General features: G+C 47.7%; 3 protein-coding genes across 3 annotated transcripts in view; 1 reads left to right on the top strand and 2 right to left on the bottom strand.

Annotated features, from left to right (window-relative positions):
- Positions 1–968: 968 nt before the first annotated feature.
- LOC117430204 (glyoxalase domain-containing protein 4-like) lies at positions 969–4,332 on the bottom strand. Its single transcript, XM_034050019.3, has 9 exons — positions 4,109–4,332; positions 3,645–3,694; positions 3,045–3,165; positions 2,826–2,970; positions 2,578–2,714; positions 2,201–2,287; positions 1,908–2,021; positions 1,681–1,767; positions 969–1,515 (listed from the first exon to the last, which is right to left on the bottom strand). Exons 1-9 carry the CDS (start codon positions 4,196–4,198, stop codon positions 1,450–1,452), a joined length of 897 nt encoding a protein of 298 aa, XP_033905910.3. The 5' UTR covers positions 4,199–4,332; the 3' UTR covers positions 969–1,449.
- Positions 4,333–4,344: 12 nt separating this feature from the next.
- On the top strand, positions 4,345–9,300 carry LOC117963397 (rRNA methyltransferase 3, mitochondrial-like). Its single transcript, XM_034903398.2, has 4 exons — positions 4,345–5,125; positions 6,421–6,665; positions 6,937–7,104; positions 7,517–9,300. Exons 1-4 carry the CDS (start codon positions 4,485–4,487, stop codon positions 8,068–8,070), a joined length of 1,608 nt encoding a protein of 535 aa, XP_034759289.2. The 5' UTR covers positions 4,345–4,484; the 3' UTR covers positions 8,071–9,300.
- A 277-nt stretch (positions 9,301–9,577) lies between these two features.
- LOC117429215 (nucleoredoxin) overlaps positions 9,578–22,020 on the bottom strand; it is a 33,497-nt gene continuing 21,054 nt past the window's right edge. The window contains exons 2-8 of the mRNA XM_059000652.1: positions 21,591–21,708; positions 19,483–19,616; positions 17,903–18,003; positions 16,930–17,036; positions 15,018–15,197; positions 14,490–14,614; positions 9,578–10,660 (exon numbers count right to left, since the gene is read on the bottom strand). Coding sequence (XP_058856635.1) covers positions 10,478–10,660; positions 14,490–14,614; positions 15,018–15,197; positions 16,930–17,036; positions 17,903–18,003; positions 19,483–19,616; positions 21,591–21,708 — 948 coding nt within the window. The 3' untranslated portion in view covers positions 9,578–10,477. The remainder of the gene's footprint in view (positions 10,661–14,489; positions 14,615–15,017; positions 15,198–16,929; positions 17,037–17,902; positions 18,004–19,482; positions 19,617–21,590; positions 21,709–22,020) is intronic.

Genomic DNA, 22,020 nt, shown 5'->3' on the forward strand with positions numbered 1-22,020 from the left:
ATCTCCGTCAGCCACTGCGTGTATATCTGTGCCACTAAAGTCTCCTATCTGTCTGTCTATTTTATAATGCTTAATGGGGTTTTTTTTCCACAAAAGTTTTGGCAGGGCAAATTCTCAAACCTTGAGTTCACACCAACTATTTCAAATAACATTTTAAAAACGTGACTGAAGGTGCTGTATCGCTGAGTCGGGATGCAGATCACGATTGAGAGGTTATTGAGTATTGTGACGATCAAAAGCCTTATTGCACCTAAATTCACTGGACTGCAGCTGCTTCGACATGCATTTAGCATTGATCACAGGTCCAGTTCTGCTACCAACATCAGAAACCACATGCTGTTTGCTATGAGAGGTTTCATTCAAGAAAGAAGCATGGGAGCATTGCATGTATGTGGTTTTTGCAGTGTGGCTGGGCATGAAACAGACCGGATCATATGACACAGGCTGGTGTGTAGTCATGGTCACGTGACTGGCTTGCTGCCATGGATACGAGTACAGTGTGTTCCGAGAGGAAGTGACCTTTGAGAGCATTACCAGCTCAAGCTTGAAACTGGGAGTGTGCAGATTCCCTTTTCATATCGTTTACACCAGTGTCAGTGGATATCAGCGCAGCAATTTTAACCTGACCGCCTACATTTAATAATGCTCTACAATAATGCATGTGATTCGAAAAATCAAGGTGTTGCTTCTTACTGACTACGTTTGCATGCCCAGGGGGATCTGTCCTGTTGGGACAGATTGCTTTGAATCTGAAAACAAACGTGCAGAGTTTGCACGCTAAACTCAAGGGGGTTCGGAGGATCTGCTGCGTCTGGACCTGTCTGCACAGGAATCCCATTGAACCCCCCCCCACCCCTATTGCAGCTCATATCTGGCTTAGATGCAGAGTACACAGAGGAACTGGGAATGCAATCCTCACATGGGTAGCTTGAGGAGGGTTAGATGAGACACATTTATGAAGCATCACGTTTCCATTGTAAATCATCTTTAATGTGTTGTGATACCAAAGCCTCCAGTTACAGCACTCTGTGCCCATGTTTAAAACACAGTGTGGTAGCGATGCTGCTGCTGCTGCTGCTGCTTGTGGCTTATCCCAGAGCTAGACTGCCTGCAGCTCCTGCTACCAGCTCTGTTTCCAAGCACAGGACAGGGCAGTGGAAACACAGCTCCAGTGATATGTACACAGTCCTATATCTATATATGTGAACGTGGCACCCTGGCTCTGCTGGGGTTCAGGGTCCGCTCTGCTGGGGTTCAGGGTCCGCTCTGCTGGGGTTCAGGGTCCGCTCTGCTGGGGTTCAGGGTCCGCTCTGCTGGGGTTCAGGGTCCGCTCTGCTGGGGTTCAGGGTCCGCTCTGCTGTGACTGTGGCCTCGGTTTCTGTTCTTTCAGGGGAAGGCGTCAGTAAGTGCTGGGTGACGCGATGCAGAAATGCTGGAATCCCACTCCTCCTACGCAGAGGCTTTCTGCTTCTTGTGCTTGGCAAACCATTCGTCACTTTTGTCAGCTGCCATCGCCTGCAAGGCAATCGAGATGTAGCTTTGATTACGTGATATCTTTAAGGCAACCGATAAAAACAAATACAATGCGTCTGATTGTTTTTAAGCATAGGTAAGCATCTGTCTCCCTGGAGGCAGATGCTTACCTAATCTTCTGTACATTACAAGAAAAAAAACACTTACATTGTCTAGCAGAGTGTCTCCGTTGGGGTCCACTTTAGAAAGCTCTCGGAACGCCTCATCCCCCACAAAACAGATCTCGTGGTCATCCTAAAGCACCCACGAGAAAAAGACCAGATTCAAATCAGCAGCAGCACGTTACAGCGACCCATATACATTTCACACACAAAAAAGTCCATTTTAAAAGGCTTCTGCAAACATCAGAGTCCTGCTGACGCCCAGATGCTCACCGGATCGGCCAGAATCACCACCTCCACCGTGGCCTTCCCTGGGGTGTCCAGACTGACCAGCGGGGTCAGGATCTTCCAGCTCTCCTTCTTAACCAGGGCTTCAATCTCAGGCAGCTGGAAACACCACATAGAAAACCAACAGACTGGGTCTTTGAAATGCTTTTTCAAATGCCATCATAAAACACACATTCAAAAGACTAATATCTCCGGTCCCTGCTGGAGTAATCCTGGGAATGTCAAAGAGAAATCGGACCCCTGGGGTAGTTTCATTGCCCTCCCACCCCTGGAGTTACCTGCTCTCTGGGACAGGAGAAAGCGATCCTCCCGAATGCCGTCCCGCGGTCCACAGCCGCACCGATGTCCTGCAGCTCCAGCTTACACTGCAAAACACAGGGCTGCATTTATTTACATCCAGAGCGTGCAAAACCTGAAGCAGGCACGCCTAGGATTGGTCATATTTGAAAGTACAGCTGTGCTTTATGACCCAAGTCATTTCCCTGTTCTACAGGTTTATTTTCAATCAAACATCCAGACCCATTGCAAACGTGCCCCTGACAAGTGATCAAAGGTGTTAGCCTTTGATATGCCACTGAGGTGGGGTCAGTGCCGGCTCTGGGCTGCTGCACATTACACCAGCTTTGCATGATGTTCTGGAGACACTTTCAGTCACCTGGTGGTCAGCGTATCCCAGCAGGACAGTCTTCTTGTCTTCGTTCCTCTCGTAGACCTTCATCCCGAGGAGGGCTGACCAGTACCGTGTGGAACGCTGAAGATCAGACACCCCCAGGGTCACTTTCTGCACCGGATCTAGGGCAACAAACCCAACAAGCGGGGGGGGGGGGGGGCGTCTCGTTAGTTGACCTGTGCGTTTGAACTTCAGTGAGAGCTTGACAAGGTTTCAAAGTCAGCGCCGGTCACCTGTAGCAGGCTGCTCCTTGTCCACCAGGTAGAATTTATACCCCCCCGGCACCTCCGCCACGTACGTCCCCTCCCCGGCCTCTGCCAGCGGCCAGCCCAGCTTCCTGGCATTGCTGACCGCCTGACTGGACTGCAGGGTCAGGCCCTGAGAGGTGAGGAAACACTCATTAGGAACACACCACGGATTTAAACGTGACTGCCTCTGTCTGTGACACTCACCAAGAAGTCACTGCCAAGCCTGTACTCTCCCACGCCGTAGTTATAGGTGAGCTCCGCCACGAAGTGATCGTCTTCTGCCCCGTACCCGACCATGGTCTTACTCCACCTCCCGTCATAGGGGCTGCAACACAAAGTGCAGAACACGCTTCTCACTGAGATCTCACTGATTTCCCCAGGCACAGCTGGAGGCTTTTCTCTACAGTGACGAAACCTCTTTCATAAGACTTCGGACAGCTGTAGAAACTAGAAACAGCCACAAGTGTTTGTTCAACTTCGTCCATCTTAAATCAACCCCCCAATCTAACGTGACCTTTTCCTGTGGTCACCTGTGGTCAGCTATACCTGACAAAGTAACACTGGAACGCAGGCAGCTGTCTTTCATGACACCTTGTCCACACCGGCCAGCTCCGCTATACCTGGGAAAGGCAGTGGGACCCAGGCTAAAGTTTCCCACACTTTAGATGTGCTTTGACCACACCGTGAATGTTTAATAATACTCATTTGCATGACCCTTTCACAGATACAGCGGTGTACTAAAGACCACTTGACTTTGTTATGCAATTAACCAGAATATCCAATAACTGTGTGGCGAGTGCATACCCATTACATGTAGCTTTACAGCCCTCTTCAAATTCCTCATGTCGTAAGATCTGTGGGGAAAAAACAAGAGAGATACAATTGGAAGCCAAGAATCGTGCTGGGGAGCCGGTGACGAGGAAGTCTTGTTGAATTTTACAAGACGTGATATAATAAAAAGCCTCAGAAAGACTGCTGCCAGCAGATTAACATCAGGGCTAAAGAAAGAGAAGTGATCGATTAGATCTAGTTTAGAGACAGTGTCATGGGTGGTTTCATAATTCGGTTCAATTCTATACAAGTACACAGCAACACTATCCACGCTCCAAACGAATGTCACCAAAAAAAGTATTATTAATACTTTATCAAGTCATGCGCTGTGCCCTTCTGTGGAAAAAAAAACAAAAACAGGACGTGCTTTAATATTAAACGTCACAGTGACACGCCTGGTCTGCTGTTTACCTTAACAAAACGCAAATTCTGCTTACTTTCATGCCGAGCACTTCCCTGAAGAAGGTGGCAGTCTTGGGTCTGTCTCCTACTTTAAAGACAAAATGCAAAGCCCGTCTCAGAGCCATCACTAAACGGTGCACCAGGCTTGTGTCCGCGTTGCAATGCGATCTCTCGCTCCGGGATTGACAGACAGGGAAGGTGTACACACGAGTCACGTGATAGCTTCCGCCTGTGTCGAGAAAGATGTCATCCCTATTGAGTTTAGGAAATCTAAGCAGAAAAAAGCATGCACCACGTGAACTTTGAACAGTGTTTCACAATCGAGTTGAACACAAACTTGAAACGCTGGCTCAGATTCTGACTGCGCACGCAGTTAGCTGGTTACAATAGAGAAGATGCTAACACTAATACATGCAGAACATAGGTTCAAATATTCAACATATATGCACCATTAATAAAAGACAAGCATCGACATTATTATGGTGCAGGACGCAGTGCTCGACTGTATCCTTGGTGCATCTAAGTGTCCTGAGTGAAAAGTCAAAGGTCGCCGTACAGCCAATCAGATCGCTGAGAAAGGAGACGCTCACGGCCAACATGGCGGCGTTCATGAGAGGCGTGAGTCGCGGCCAGACAGCGGTCGAAACGTTTACATTTTTAACAATCCGAGCAAATCAAACGATCGACGCGAAGAGATATGTCAGGGCCCTCCGACGAACACCCGTCAAAGTGATATATCCAGAAAGCGAGGCCGCGGAAACGAAAACGAGAAAAACGACCGCGAAAGTAAAGGACCAGTCCAAAGCCGACCAGTTTGACAATAAGACGCTCCCGAAGTACTGGAGACCAGGAGGAGACGACAACAGCAAAACCAAACCAAAGCCGCAGCCCAGTGAGACCAACGAGAAGAGACCGAGACCGACACAGCCTTTCAATTCGGAACCGCTGAAAAACAGCGTCCGAGCGAACACGCCTCCCAAAGACACACGGGACAGAGACGAACTCGAGGGGCTGAGATACGACAAAGCCTACCCAGGAGACAAGAGATTAGCGTAAGAACTGTACACACACTTTCAGAGTCAGAGTTCGTTTATTTATGAGCATGCAATTTTAAGGCACGGTAGTGGTTTTTGGTTATATACAGTTTTATTGCATACATTATATATATTGTGCAATACAAGTTAAGATAATACATTAATTATCGGCTGGTTTCACAGCCCCCGATTAACTCTAGTCTCGGAATGCTTTACCTAATATTGGGTAGTCCTGGATGAGTGCTAATCAGGGTCTATGAATCTGGCCAATGCTAGTGTTTTAAATGTCTTTAATTACAGTGTTGTTAATATACCCAGAGGCATTCTGATTTGAAGCTTTTATTATTGATGTTTAAGAAATTCTTTGCAACAAGCTTACTAGCCTAGTTATGCATCCTTGCTGCTTATTCCATAATGGGACATTCTAGAAGCCAACCAGACTCTTCGCTACATGATCACATGTTGCTGGAACTTGGCGTGGGAGAGTCCTCGGCACAACATCCCTTTGCTGGGTGTGGCAATCAGAAGATGACCAATGGGGTTGCGTTTCCTTGACCAAGCTGAGCACGCTGTGTCTCCCCTCATGTGCAGAATGCATTGCATTTCCTTCACCAAGCTGAGTCCAGCACGCTGTGTCTCCCCTTATGTGTAGAATGCATTGCGTTTCCTTGATCAAGCTGAGTCCAGCATGCTGTGTCTCCCCTCATGTGCAAAATGCATTGCATTTCCTTCACCAAGCTGAGTCCAGCACGCTGTGTCTCCCCTTAAGTGTAGAATGCATTGCGTTTCCTTGATCAAGCTGAGTCCAGCATGCTGTGTCTCCCCTCATGTGCAGAATGCATTGCATTTCCTTCACCAAGCTGAGTCCAGCACGCTGTGTCTCCCCTTATGTGTAGAATGCATTGCGTTTCCTTGATCAAGCTGAGTCCAGCACGCTGTGTCTCCCCTCATGTGCAAAATGCATTGCATTTCCTTCACCAAGCTGAGTCCAGCATGCTGTGTCTCCCCTCATGTGCAGAATGCATTGCATTTCCTTCACCAAGCTGAGTCCAGCATGCTGTGTCTCCCCTCATGTGCAGAATGCATTGCGTTTCCTTGATCAAGCTGAGTCCAGCACGCTGTGTTTCCCCTCGTGCAGAATGCATTGCGTTTCCTTGATCAAGCTGAGTCCAGCACGCTGTGTCTCCCCTCGTGCAGAATGCATTGCGTTTCCTTGATCAAGCTGAGTCCAGCACGCTGTGTCTCCCCTCATGTGCAGAATGCATTGCGTTTCCTTCACCAAGCTGAATCCAGCATGCTGTGTCTCCCCGCAGGAAGGTGGTGACTATCGTGAAGTCGAGGAGGTTTCGGGAGCAGCATGGAAAGATCTTGCTGGAAGGCCGGCGGCTGATCACGGACGCGCTGGGATCCGGGGCGGTGCTGCAGACGCTCTTCTTCAGCTCACTCGACGCGCTCAAGGAGCTGCCGCTGGACAAGCTGCGGAGGGTCAACCTCATCAAAGTGAAGTTCGACCACATCAAGGTCTGGTCAGATCTCGTCACGCCGCAGGGCATCATGGGTAATACTACAAAACGGTCCTTAAAAACGGATTCGTTTTTATTTCCTTTAAAAACAAAATGGTGAAGAGAAAAGCAAATAGGGTTTTAAATACCATAATTAAATGATAGAAAATGTAGTTGTAGTAGGGGCCACTAGGTGTCAGTGTGTTTTTTTTGTTCGTTTTTTTTTTAATTCCACAACCTCAAAGCCATAATAAATCTGTGACAGTAGTGTGGCTGAGTTTTGTTATGGGATGCCTGTTCTGATTGATTTCTCTTTTGGTTTCCCAGCTATCTTTGCCAGGCCAGATCACTCAAAGATGACCTACCCTGCCGAGCAGCTGGAGCACTCCCTGCCCCTGTCGCTGATCTGCGACAACATCCGGGACCCGGGGAATCTGGGAACCATCCTGCGGTGTGCAGCCGGAGCGGGGTGCAGCAGAGCGCTCCTCACCAAGGGTAAGGGCGTCCGCTCAGAGCCCCGAGGGACTGGGGAGCTGGGCAACATGCCTTCAGGGTTACAAGCGTTTTTATAATCTCACATTGTACTAGTGCTGCTTCCTGACAGGGTCCCTCCAAATCGAGTCCGCAGTGGGGTTGTGTGACCCGGAACTGCTGCAAGCGGCTGCCTCTATTCGTTGCACAGTGTGCTGGCAGGGTCTGTTATCTTTGAGATGAAAGTTCATTAAAGCTTCTTAATATGCAATAAATGCCATCTAATGCAGTCAGCCCGTTAAACATAAAATCTGGTGGGTTTGAGATTAATCTGAATACTTTTTTTTTTTTTTACAGTAGATTGGTTAAGAGCCTCTTAACTGTGGGAAGGTCTGCACACACTGTATTTTCTGATTCCTGTCTCTTTTTATTACAGGTTGCGTGGATGTTTGGGAGCCCAAGGTGCTGCGGGCCGCTATGGGGGCTCACTTCCGACTCCCCGTCATCCCTAACCTGGAGTGGGACGAGATTCCAAACTACCTCCCCGGCAGTACTACCGTCCACCTAGCGGATAACTGCAGCTCCCCCTCGGAGAGCCGGGGCTCGGACAGGCTCAAAGCCGGGGACTATGGGTGGGTGTCCAGCCGACCAAACCCAAAGAGAATCGGGTTCGAGGAGCACAGCCTGGACTCGGATTCAGACTCGGACTCTGACTCGGACCTCTCCCTTCCTGAAGTGGAGGCCCAGCTGTACCATGAGGGCTGGGCGCAGAACCAGACCGCCCTGGTGATTGGTGGAGAGACTCACGGGCTGAGCCTGGAGGCCCTCCGATTGGCCGAGAGGACGGAGGGTAGAAGGCTGATGGTCCCCATGGTCCCGGGGGTGGACAGTTTGAACTCGGCCATGGCGGCCAGCATTCTGCTCTTCGAAGGAAAGAGGCAGCTGAAGGCAGAGAGATCCAGCCCGACACAGAAAGTGCAGAGGCAGTGATCTCCTGGAACTTTGTATTTAGCTGTTGCTTACTATTAAAAGCTGCAATCTCCCACAGGGTGTCCACTGAAATCAATGACCTGCTGAGTGCTTATCCTGCTGGTCTCGTGCTAGTAATACAGGCAGCAGCAGCATGCAGGGTACCTTCTCTAAGCTTTGTCGAAGCTCAAAGAGCACAGCAATTCTTTTTTTGGTTTGTTTTGTCCCTTTCTCCAATGCTTTGCAGAGAGTATTTTGTAAACCAACACTTTGTTTTTCTCACAGCTCTACAGCTTTGCTCTTTGAGACGCTTGGTCTAGCGTCGGCTTCAATTTCCCACAGTTTAATGGTCCTTGAATTCCATAACATTGGACTGTTTTGTAATTGAATACGAATGACTGGCTTGTCTTCTATGCATCAGCTTGTCTTCTTGTGAATGGAATTTGACAACTAACCGTTCCCCAGTGCCCACTTGTGCAATTGCGTTTTTTCCGTGTGAATTAGCTCAAACAAGAAGTCACTTCTTGCTGCTCTTTTTTTCAGATCGTTCTCATAACGATAATAATAGTTCAGCTCTAAGGTTTCCACTGCAATCCCAAGTAGCCCCAGCTGTTTCAGCATATTCACTGTAGCTCTGAAGTCTCGTACTTGCTTGAGCCAATAAAAACTTGGCACATCTGTTCGCTCAGATTAAACCGATCCAGGACGCTGCTCGGGGGTTTTAGCATCTTTCCAAGCGTGACGATGGAGTGCTGGGTCCCCGTCTGGGAGCAGAGCGTTCTTTATGTGTCGGGTAACAGTGCCAGAGCGTGTGTGCGTGTGTGCTTCCCTCCACATGCCCGTTGGAAGGCACCCTGCTGATTCGGGAGGCTGTTAATTGAGGTGCAGTACAGACTGGCGCTTTTTGGCAGGACGGCCCGTCTCTGCTTCCAAAGTATGTGAGAGTGGAGTGTAACCCAAGCTCCTGTCTGCCAAGGAGGAAACGCACGGCCCCTTTCTGAGGGGAGGGGCTTCATGGTTACACCCTGGGGTGTAAAGAATAAGAGGGGGGGCAAGGCAAGGTTTAAAAAAAAAAAAAAAAAAAAAAATCAGATTCTTAACCAGAAGCTGCATTGATGTCTAGATGCTAATCAGAAAAAGATGCCGTTCTGCCTGGATCACGCAGCAGGGGGCGCTGTAAAGACGTCATGGAAATAATTTCACATTATTTTTAACTGAACAGTTACTGTATAATAAAAGGTCTTGCATTGATATTTTTTGTTTTCTATTGAACTGTACTTGTGTGAAAATGGATGTAGAATTTATAAAATGACCTTGGGGGAAGATTCCCAGCCTTAGTCTCCAACCCCATTACTTGAAAGAGGGAGGGAACCCACAGAGCCGAGGGGCTGGTTTTCATCATGAGGGTGAATGGGTTTGTAATTCTGATAATCCTCCACATCCAGTCCTTGAAAACAGGCTGGTAGAAAGCCCTGAAAATATAACACTCCCTTTAATTTAGTATTTTTGACTGACACAACACTCCCGATTTCAATTTGCCAGCTCTTTATTCCCCCACACACAATCCTGCGTTCACTCCAATCTCCAGCAATGACCCAAGGCTGTAGGAAGCGATCAGGTAGCAGGATCAAGAGGAATGAAATCTTTAAAAAGAAATACATCAAACACCTTGAGCACAGCAATGAAGGTGCCAGCAGTAATGCTGCAGATGCTAAAGAGCTGTGAGAACATGACTCATTTAGAACAAGTTAGCAGTGTTGAGATTTTTTGTAAACTTTTGTAAATGTTTTGGACTAAAAAGACAGCATATCATTTAAGACCTTAATGAAATAGCATAGCAGTAAAAGAGCTAATTGCTATTAAAAAAAACATTAGAAGGAACAGCATGTAGTGGTCAAGGGAGGTTCCTTCATAGGGAGTTCACAATACAACACAACCAAGCCCCTCCACCTGTTCATAACACACACCAGCTCCTATTAACAGCCCTAATACTTTATACACTATTCTTACAGAGTACACATTTATTTTTAAAACTCATTTATTCCTTATATTTGTTGCCAAGTCAGATCTCTTGGAAAAAAAATGTCCTTGGTAAGAAAAGAGAAAAACAAAAGCAGGTTGAAAGTTTCCCGTGGTTCACTGCGATGATGAGGTCCGTGGTGCCGGCCGGGGCCAGGTCTCTGATCAGTGGTACAGAGCTGCTTCTTAAAGAGTCAGGCTGGGGCACAGAAGCATACGAAGGCACCGCGATAGATATGCAATAAGATCTTATGTTAGAACACATAATAATAATAATAATAACAACAAACAGCAAGAAGAGTTGAAAGCGAGGCTCTGGCTTTAAAACAGTCCGGGGGTCGTCGTGTCGTGTCGGGGGGGGGGGTGGGGGGGGGGGGTGGGGGTCTTTGTTTTTTAACCGCGCCCCTTTTCAGATGGGTTCAGGTTTGAGTTTCTCAGCCAGGAAGTCTCCCACGAACTGTTCCACGATGGCTGGCGTGATCTCCTCCACGTCTTTCACGTATTTGGCGCGGGCCGACATGTCCAGAATGGTGAGCAGTGGAGCCGCCTCTGGCAGGTTGGTGTAATCGCGCAGCGAGTCACTCATGTCATCCTTCAGAGACAGGAAGAGGAAAAAGCAATGAAAGACAATACAACACAATACAATACAATACAATACAATACAATACAATACAACACAATACAACACATTATGGACGTGCCTTAAAGGGATCTCATCAACACTTCCCAATTATTACTTCATTTCTTACGGGTTTAATATCTCCCTATGTGTGCTCTGTATGATTCTGGCTCACTGATTTATTTTTCTGAAGACTCCTCAAGGCTATTATGTGTGTTGGGGGTTGGGGGGCGTGTGTTGGGGGATTGGGGGTGAGGGGCATGTGTGTTGGGGGTGGGGGTTGGGGGCATGTGTGTTGGGGGGTGGGGGGCGTGTGTTGGAGGTGGGGGCGTGTGTTGGAGGTTGGGAGATGGGGGGGCGTGTGTGTTGGGGGTTGGGAGGTGGGAGGTGGGGGTGTGTGTGTTGGGGGGTTGGGGGTGTTGGGGGCTTCAGTCCCCTCTGATACAGCGCCCCTCTGTGGCTGTCTGCACTGCCCTGGGATGGAGGCTGGTCTGCAGAGACAGGCTGCTGGTTGTAAATCTCAGGGCTCGCGTTACAGCTCGTGTTGTGCGGCTCTTTCCTTTCTTGCTGCTTTTTTGTTTTTACAATTTTATGGCCCAGACTTCCTTCAGTGTCCAGCTGCTCCCTCCATCGTGTGTGTGTGTCATTGTCTGCGTGTGTGTGTGTGTGTGTGTGTGTGTGTCATTGTCTGTGTGTGTGTGTGTGTGTGTGTGTGTGTGTGTGTGTGTGTGTGTGTCCTTTAACCCCTCACTTCACTTAACCCCTCAGCTGGGAAAAACATCTTTGCAAAACATAAATGCATGCAATTAAAAGAGCGGACGCTGCACTGTAAAAACATTTAGGTAAATACTTCTCACAAGGTACACTTCTTTCTAAGGGCTTGATCTGATCAACCTATAGCCTGCTGGGATAAGCCTCGCCTGCGTTATATTAGAGCATTTTCAGCATCTGGATCACATCAGCCACTTACTTCTAGGGGTAAATCGCAGGATAACCACAGATCGGTGCTTGCAATACAGGGCGATTCCCCAGCGCTGTAAAATGCTCTAACAATCACCCATGTTATTTAATACATGTGCCCCTTCCGGGAGCTAATCACTTCTGAATCTAAAACGGGTATCCAATAAAGGAAGACACACTAAGAGGTGTCTGAACCAGAGACACAGCGGAGGTCTCTGCAGTATTGTAGAGGCACCCAGGATGGGGACGGTAAGCAGAATAAATACAGCGGTTTCAAAGGGCTGCGCTGCATCAGAGCAGACTCCTATAAAAGCATGGAAGAGTCGACCAGGTGAGGCAGAAACAGCAATCAATCACGGTCCTGTTAAACTAGATCCCTTCAGTGAGGCAGAGACGAGCCTTGATGGGTCAAACAGCCTCTGATCGCTCCCCTGCTCAAGTCAAGCAGACAGATGACTCAGCCGAGGGCGAGTGCAAGCGTTTGCCAGGACGTTAATCGTCTTCCCCGGGTCTGAGGGCAGTGCCAAGAATCCGGGCACACCCCTCCCGCTCCTCGCCAGCCTCCTGTACTGAGCAGTTCAGACTTGCAAAAGAACAAACCCCAGCCTCCTCCATAAATACCACAGCTAACTCAACAAACAGGCTATTAAAACACACCAGTCTTTTCCCCTCCGGTGTAGTGAAAGCAGTTTGGAATTCACACCACAGTAATCCCACACATAATGACCAGCCAGAGGGTACAGAGCAGATCGGTCTGTGGTTGGCTTACTTACCCATTAGGGTGCACTCTGCCCTCATTACAAAAATCCTGAAGCTAAACCCCAAACGAAATGAGAATCTGTAGCAAACACAGCAGCCTGGAGATCTTAAACTAATGAAGCTGCCCTAAGTTTTCTGGCCAGGGGCACATTTGATTTCTCATAAGGCTGAGGTCATTTTTACTTTTAAATTGTGAAATAAAATGTGCAGATTTAAGAGAGTAAGCAGATTGCATTGACTTCAGCTCCCCTCCTGATACATCACGACTGCAGGATTCCAGATCGGCTCAGCAGCTGTGGCGGGCACTGCTGTGAGGTTCCAAGCGATTCCCATACACTCGTCACGGGTCCTTCAGATGAATTCCGAGGGGGGGGGGTCTGGTTGTACTTGCAGCTGTTTGCAGTGGGAAGCTGCTTCAGCACGGACTGACCTGCCCCCCTGCACAGCAGAGATTAGGAGGGGAGCCCGGAGGCTGCAGTGAGAGAAAAGGGATCGGGAACGAGGGTCCGAGAGCTTCAGGGAGGAACTTGAACTAAATCAACATGAACTTCCCACCTCCTCTCCCAGCACTCCTCAGACCGGACTGGCCTGGGCACAGCGGGAGTCTCTTCAGTGTGTCGGGGGTCCTGCTGCTAACGTGATTGTAACTAGGAAGCACTTTTATGTCTTAAGAAGGGATGATCCCGGATTGGCTGGAGCCCTGAGAGATTCAGTATGAAACTGTGGTAGTGTAAATGCATAGTAGCCTGGAGAAAACTGCAGAACGACAGTGCACAGTGTGCTGTGGTAAACCTTTACCAGGGTCGACACATGAAGATCATACCATGACATCACACAGAGATCTGAGGAGTGAAGCTCCTACAGCCCTGCTGCTCAATATACATCACAGCCAGAGAGACGAGGCGGGGGGGGGGGGTCCTGTAACCAGAGGATCTTGAAGTTCGCGGCTCCTCATGTGACCCTCTGAAACAGGAACCGGGCAGAGGGGCGGCACTTTGTTTGGATAACCCTGATGAAAGGCTCCCCCCAGGCCTTCAGAGAGCCAGGTCACTTACACTCCCAGCAGCCCCGCAGAGAGAGAAGTCCTGACAGCTACGCCTGAGCAGCGAGAGCCACTTCAAAGGGGGACGATCACCTGGCAGCGTGCATGAAAACATTGATTAAAGAAATTTGAGGCAGGGGTTAAATTTGAAGACGTTTTACGGCCCCAGTAACAGCCAGATGTGCGCGACTTTATTCCTAACTAAAGAAACTCAATCCCGCTCTGTAAAAAACGACTTCCTGAACAAATTACACTTCTACTGGGAGGGATTAAGAACCAGAAAATGATTAGCACATCTCATTGCTTTTGATTTCACAGACAATAACAGATAATATTTTTTATGGCTGTGTTCTGTGTAGAGGAGCTCTCAAACTCACTCAATAACCCTCTGCTGAGTGAGGACAGGGAGAGGAAAGACCTTTAAAAAACAATACACAGCTGATTTAAAAAAACAAAACACAGGAATCCAGGCCCGATATTCCCAGAGATATCCCGGTGGGTTATTCTGTGCGTTACTAACCCGGTTGCTAAGCACGTTTCATATGCATCCCAGGGCAGTGCTCCAGGTATCCAGGCACAGTGCCTCCAGCTGGACCCAGTCTGGTCTGTAATGAGCTGCAGAGCTGTGTGTTCGACACACTTAAGAAACCATCATCATCACCGATGTGCTGCTTGGCATGGCTGCTCTCTCCTGGTTTACAGCAAATGAAATGGGGTGTGCAGGGAGGAAGCACTTGGAACAACACACGTGCACGCACACACACACGCACACACACACACACACACACACACACACACACACACACGTATGTTTGCTCAGTCTCTGCCAACATGCTGTTAAAGTTTACAACCATGAAAACGGGGTCCTGCAGGAGTTGTTGATTGCTGGGAGGATTAAACCCGAGAGCCGTACTCAAAGAAGCTATAAAAACTAAAAAAATATATTTTTTCGCTTTGCCTGTTGGCCTGTTCCCCACGACTGTGTGGGTTTGTGTTCAGTACGTTTCTGTGCTGCTCTCCCAGGATCCTGGCGTTACCTACCTCTCCAGCAACAAAGAACAGGAGTGGCGTCTCCTCCTCCTTAGCTTTGTACTTAGCAATAATCTTCTCTGCGATTGGCTGGATCAGCTCCTTGGCAGGTTCTAGTTCCCCCTCCTCCTCAGCGTCTGAAAGGCAAGGAGGGCGTGAGTGAGAGAGTGTGCGTGTGTCTACGTGAACCAGAACACCCAAGAACCAAAAAGCTGGTGTAAAAAAAACACAAGTCTTTAGTTTAGCCCCAGCTTTAATGAGTTTGGTTACTAATCAGCGTGCGAAGGACGCGAGATACGAAACTCAAGGTTCCAATCCAGATGGGTATGACTAGATCTCGCTATTCTTTGAGTGGGTATTTGAGTATCGCTTCTATCTGTCTGTCTCGTTAATTAAAAAGCGAATCTGTTTGGTAACTGCGTGTAACGGTACAGCCTCATGAGTCCGTTCAATCGTTTAGTTCAGTGCTACAGCCTCATGAAACGCATCAGTGAGTAAGATGGGAGGGTTTCAGGAGACAGCAGTCACACGGGCGCTCACCTACAAAGAGAACGAGGCAGGGCCCCTCGTTCAGCTGCACTGCGTTGGATTCGTTGAGCTCCAGGACGGGTCTGGGGTGCCAGGGGAACGCTCGACACTCGAGGTCATTCAGCACCTCCACCCGGCCCTGTCGTGTGATCACCTTCCCCTCTGTGTCCAGAAGAATCAGAGTGGGGATACCTGCGGGGCGGACAGACACGCAGACACCCAGACAAGCAGACACGCAGAGACGCAGACATGAAGACACGCAGGCACACAGACACGCAGGCACACAGACACACAGACACGCAGGCACACAGGCACACAGACACAAAGACACACAGACACAAAGACACAGGGTTAGACCATGCCGTCTCAAACATGCTGCTCCGTTTGTGACTCTGCGCGTCTCTAAAACCAGACAGACGCAAGACGTCATTAACCCCTTCCCTGCTGGAATCACCTGTTACCTCCAGTGTGTGCCCCTACTAAAAATACTAATAAACTCCACATGGCCCCACATCTCAGGGATCTTTTGTTGAATGAAAGGAAGCAATGAAACGTGATGCTGTCCCTCCTCTCAGCCAGCCAGGCCAGGTGCGGCTCTGGATTAGCCTGTGCAGGTGTGTTTGCAGGTCAGACTGAGGGATTGAAAAGGAGCATGGTGTTTGTTCTTTATATCCATTCCTTCCCCCTGACCTGGCTGGACCCCTGCTCGTAGTTCAGAGCGGATGATAAAGTACGCTCCTTGTTCAGCCGTGACAAAGCCCCTCATTGTGTCTCCTGCAGTACCCAAACTCAGTCAACAGGACCCAGCAACCCCCAGCCATTCAGAACAGCATTACCTCCAGACAGGTCACCCAGGGTCCTGCCAGACACGGTAGGGGTGCCTCTAATGAACTCAACTCCAAACTCAATGTCCCCACCCCTACTTCTCCAATACTGTTGCAAAAGGTTTTAAAAGCCCTTATCTATAAGAGACACAGCGTATCTCTCTATATAAATACACACACTGCATGCTGTTCTCAAGGCTGTGAAAGCAATGCCAGTGGAGAGCAGAGATAGTCCGGGCTTGCCCCGGCTGCATTCCACGCATTCCGAACACAGACCGCAGTCCTCCTCTCTCCACGCAGCAATAGCCAGCCTCAAAACGCGCCTTTGTTTCTCTACACTGTATTTCTCCTATATGTTTTTTTTTTTTTGAAAAATAAACACGAATAAAGAGCTTTAACTTGAACTGATCCCGATTTGATTATTCTAGATACAGTTGCAGGCGATATGGCTGCTGGTATGCTACCTGGATTGGAAGGAGAAATTCAATAGCACGGATGCACACCACAGCTGATAAGAGTGAGAGAGTAATGCACCCCTCTGATCTGATCACGATGCATCCCACCCCAGTTACACTAACTAGCAGGTGCAAAAAGACAGAGGCAAATAAAACTATTCTGTAAAACCAGCGACAAGCAGCTTAGTTGCAGGAAAGAGCTGTTCGGTATTGGTTCTGAGAAGAGTATTGATATCTAATAATTATTATTAATGTGTTGGTTTCAAAACCAAAAAAAAAAAAAAAAGCTGTCCTTCCCTCACCTTTACAACCGAATACCAATCCACGGCAATAAACTCCTGCACGGGGCTGCATTTTTGTGTCTTGAGTAATGAACACGGTTTATTCCATTTAAATCAACACCGAACAACTTGAAAATCTCTGGAAGGCAATTGCTCGGAACAATACAAGTTTTGGCACAGCCCTAGGATGTACTGTAGGGGCATTCACTGCAGAAGCATGAAGCATTTACAACAGAAAAGATGTTTGATGATCTTTCATGCATAAATATCAATTTGACAAGGGCTTTGGAGGCAGTGGAGGGAACAGCAATAACTAAACCCATATACCAATACTAATGCACTAATCCACGGCTGGATCGAGTACCTTGTATTCCGTAAAGACGATTGAGCCGCGACCTCCTGCCCTCGTCTGCGTACGGAACGGCTACCCACGGCATCTCACTGAAATACTGTGTGAAGGACTCTTCAGACCTGAAACATTCACAAAGACAAAGAATCAACTGCTGAACCCCAGTTCAGAGACCAGCTTCAGGAGGGGGCTAACCACCATTAGATCCAAAACATGGTTTCTGAACAAATGCAATTCAACGAATCAAAAAGGGAGAGAAAGTGATTGACATGCCAAGGCTACATGATACATTTCATCAGATAACAGCATAACGCTTTCTCAAGAGTTCCGTGCAGTTCCACACAATCAGCAAAAGAAAACATTCTTTCACCTTCATGGCTGGCTTGTTCTGTATTTCCTATACAAAGGGATTTTTTTCCTTCATAAAAGACTGGTGCCGGCTGCTCTGCCCTAGACTTCTGCTGCTGCTCCCATTTCATCAACTGATCCCTAAACCTGTCTGCAGAGGCACTGCACAGTCAGGAATGGAGGCAGAAGCAGCAGGTGTGGAGTTATGCCTCGTCCCTTCACAATATAGGGGCTGACGACAGGGGAGCAGGTGTTTACAGTGTTCCCCTGACACAAGGGAGCTGGGACCGGGTGCTCTTCCCTAGATTGACGAGGCAAAGCTGGCTGCATGCTTTGAAGCCTTCCCTCCCTCCCTCCCCCTCTACCCCCTCTACCCCCTGGCCTCTCCAATCCCAGAGCTCTGGGATGTGTGCCAGTGTAAGTGGAGAATGGGTGGCATTGATTAGATTGCTGCTGGGGTTTAATCCAATCTGAAACGCATGCGCTTGACTCCAAGCGGAGAGGTTATCGGCGCTATGGTAACCTCACACAAAACTGTCTTACTGTGTTTTACAGAAGCAAGGAGCAGGGAACTGAACTGTTGACCCCAGAGATGCCGCGCAGACAGCCCTGTGGAGTGCAGAGCCCCCCCCCCCCTCACCTGTCAGCGCTGACGAAGACGATCTCGAACTTCTGACCCGCCTCTTTAACTGTCCGATACGACTCCACCAGCACTCGTGAGAGACTCCTGCAGGGGGGGCACTGGCAAGGCAAACACAGGTTAACAGAAACACAACGTAGGGTTAACAAACACAGCACCCTTAACTGAAAAACACATACACATACACACACACACACACACACACACACACACACACACACACAGTGGAAAGGTATATGAAGTGTCAAATAGCTTTGAGAACTTCAACAGAAGTCAGTTTCAAGGTGTGAGAGAGTTCACAGTAGAAGGCAACAATTAGAAACATGTGCTAAAGTTGATTTCCAAGCTGGAAATGATTGAAAGGGCAGACTTTGTGAATGTAATGGGAAACCTTTTTAAAAAGCATGAACCAGACAAGCAAAGAGGTACTGAATTAATAACACATTAAACTGGGGCTATTGAAATTAAGTACAGTAATCTCCCTCCTTCAGCTCTCTAATGAGACCATTTTAAGTGGTGGTTAGAAAAGATTTTAAAAAAGGAATATTGTGTGTTTTTTTTTAGGCAGCGTTGCTGTTAAGCATTGTATTACTGAACACATTTTGTGAAAAAAATTAATAAAACAAAATTACTTTTCCTTGTGTTACATATTTATAGTAAAAACTCTTGACAAAAAAAAAATATATATGACATGTAGTTTTAAAAATACAGTATTTTATTTAAAGACGATTCAATAAACAGCCTTAACCAAAAGAGATTCACAGCATCCCAAAGCCCCTTGCTGGCTTCCCAATATACTGTGCTGAAACACTGAGACAGGCAGAGATATACTGAACCCCCCCCCCCCGGGGGCTGCTATAAATCAGGAGCTTCGAGCTCAGGATATCCTGTCTATTGCTTTAGGACAGTAAACTACTTAACTACACTTCCTCTTCCAATTGCCGGTACCCACCCCATGCCAAAATAAACCACGGGACGGGGGGGGGGGGGGGGGGGGGGGGCGGGGGGGGTCGTTCTGCAGCCCCTCCCGTTGAGACGCTGATGCACAAACTGTCCTCTTTGCACAGACAGAACCCGAGGAAAGGATTCGGAACGAAGCTCCCACTGTAGAGCACTTGAACAAAAACAGGATTTGGCCAAGTGGCTGTTATATAACTATGTAATTAAACTGAAATCGCCATTACAAACTTCATAGAAAATACAGGCAGTTTGATAAAATGCAATGACTTTTTTTTCTGATGGATTCATTTCATGTTTTAAAATGACATGCCAGCCTGCCAAAAGTACAGCCACTGAGGAATCTATGGAGATGCATAACTATTTACAACATAAAACCGCTGTTCTAAAACTTATCAGTGCAATTAAAGATCTTCCGATTCACTGTTTAAAGTCGCAGATGAATTCCTGAAAGCAATTAGGAGGAGCAGCTGAATTTCTGCACAGCAGCGTTCAGAAGGTGGTGATCAGGTTTGCAAAATATAAAAGAGGTCAAGTGCAAGAGACTCCAGAGAAGTCTCTCTCTCTCTCTCTCTCTCTCTCTCTCTCTCTCTGTAATCAGTGCTGCAAAGACTGTCACTCACCCAGTGTGCAGAGAAATACACCCCAACGAAGGAGCCCTCCAGGGCACTGCCGTCCGATACCTGCCCGCTGCTTCGGATCAAAGGTCCTGCCACCACCTCCCCGAACGGCTTGGGCCCCCACGGGAACTCCAGACCTAAGGATACAGCACGTTGAAACACTGCATCAGGAAAAACACCCACAGCGCGCCGCTGTGTTCATCTATTCTGATACAGAACCTGACCCCAAATCTAAACCTAAGCATTACCCTCACCCTGACCCTAATCCTAACTCTAGTCCATATATGTGTTCACAGAACAACATCTTAACAGATTTATTTAGAAGTGTAGTAGCTGCAGATATCTTCTACTTGGGACTTGAATAGTTTTAGGATTGTAATTGTCCTTTCAAAACTAAATCTTTGAGAAGCTGGCCCTTAGCGAGCGGGGTGAAACAGGCAACGCAAATGTCTCTTCCAACAGCTGTGCTTTCATCTGGGACAGAAACCGCCTCCTAGTAATGACATGTTACTCAATGGAAGAGGAATTCATTGACCAAACTGTGCCTTCAGCTGGGATGTTTTGCCGTTTTGGTTGCTTGACCACACAGTTAATTATGCGCTTTCATTCTTTATAAAAACAATAAATAAAAAAAAACCTTTATAAAAATGACATACTGCTGTCAGATGATATGTCATGTCTCGAGTATCCTGGTAAAATAGCATTTTAATACTGGGCTTGGAGAGAAAAGCAAGCCAGCCAATTCTGCACACTTATAAGATTTGATGACCGGTTTCAGGAATGCAGCTTGCTTTGCCTGGCTTAGGGATTATTTTACCCGGCGGATCTTTACTTTCATTGTCAGCAGTCTGTGCTTCGACGCAGATTAATTTCAAACCCTGTTTATGGCCTCTTTGCAATTGTCTTTGTAGACAGAACGTTGCACCCCATCCTGAATTTCAGCAGCACACCCCCGGAGTGGAATGGAAGCAAAGACACATTCGAAACTAGTCCTGGTAAGCATGTTATTCCACTTAAGTGGTATATATATATGGTCCTGAACAGCTACTCAGCTGTGAGTCAGACAGCAGGAGGGTGCAACGCCTCCCACCTATCAGCAGAGGGAGACTGCAATGTGCAGGTACACTCAGTGAATGTGATTGCACACCTAAGAAACCTCAGCTCAAGTGTCAAAGCAAGACCAGCCCTCGAATAATGATGAGAGAGAGTTCAATGCTGGGGAATGCATGCAACGCACATGGGGGTCAGGTTCATACAGCAGTTACCCCAGCACTGAGACAACTTCGCCAGTGCGCCAAGTACTGTCTTGATTATTATTATTATTATTATTATTATTATATTATTATTATTATTATTATTCATTTCTTAGCAGATGCCCTTATCCAGGGCGACTTACAATTGTTACAAGATATCACATTTTTTTTACATACAATTACCCATTTATACAGTTGGGTTTTTACTGGAGCAATCTAGGTAAAGTACCTTGCTCAAGGGTACAGCAGCAGTGTCCCCCACCGGGGACTGAACCCACGACCCTCCGGTCAAGAGTCCAGAGCCCTGACCACAACTCCACACTGCTGCCAAACCAGGGCTGTTATTTAGTTTAGTGTAAACCTTAGTTAGGGGTGTTAATAGTGTAAACGTTTTCAAAGCGTTTGGAAAGTTTAACTTTCCATAAACCATCTCAAAAGATATGCAGGTTTGATAGAAGTGTCAGCTTCAGTGTTAATAGAGAACAATTTGCACACTGTCTTTATTTCAAAGTCTGTTCCATGTAGATGTGAAGGCTGTACAGACATGCGAATGCTAAACCCTTTCCTGAATGAAATATTGAAAACAGCTGAAAACCCCTGTCCCTATGGAAAGACTAGATGAGAGTTTTTTTTATTTTTTAATCTGTCTGCACACAAGGTCGCCATACATGAAAGGGTTAATGGGTTAAACGTGTTGAATCCTTAAACTAAGAGAATTAAAGGCAATGTAATATCTCTAAGGGTAAGTGAATAGCGCTACATTTAGCAGCAGCAGCAGCAGCAGCAGTAATCTAAACCACAGAGGAGTGCGCATGTTTCACTGCGCCCCCTGGTGTGCAGTTAGGAGACCGCGCCCACCTTCCGGGTCGTCCCGCACCACCAGCAGCCCGTTCCGGCACACGATCTTCCCCGTCAGCACGTCCAGGAACACCAGGGAGGGCACGCTGGTCACCTTGTACCTGTTCCACAGCTTCATCTGGGGGGCAAAGAGAGGGCATGTTGAAAAAGCACATCGATTCAGAGACGCTCCACGCGCTCGCTACTGGGAATGATTCTGTGAGCATGCGTGTGTGCGTGTGCGTTCCATAAATCAATTGCAAGCTCCCAGGAAGAAAAGCACGTCCCTAAACGCTCGCTTGAACTCGGAGCTGAGTTATGCCAGTTCAACCCTAATCCTAGCGTATCAAACCTAACCCTAAAACCAAACCCTAAAAACCTAACCCTAAAACCAAACCCTAACTCAAGTACGGTCCTGTCTTCTGTATGACCGCTGAAGTTTAAAACAGAA

Source organism: Acipenser ruthenus, chromosome 26, assembly GCF_902713425.1.
Source record: "Acipenser ruthenus chromosome 26, fAciRut3.2 maternal haplotype, whole genome shotgun sequence".
Classification (NCBI taxonomy): domain Eukaryota; kingdom Metazoa; phylum Chordata; class Actinopteri; order Acipenseriformes; family Acipenseridae; genus Acipenser; species Acipenser ruthenus.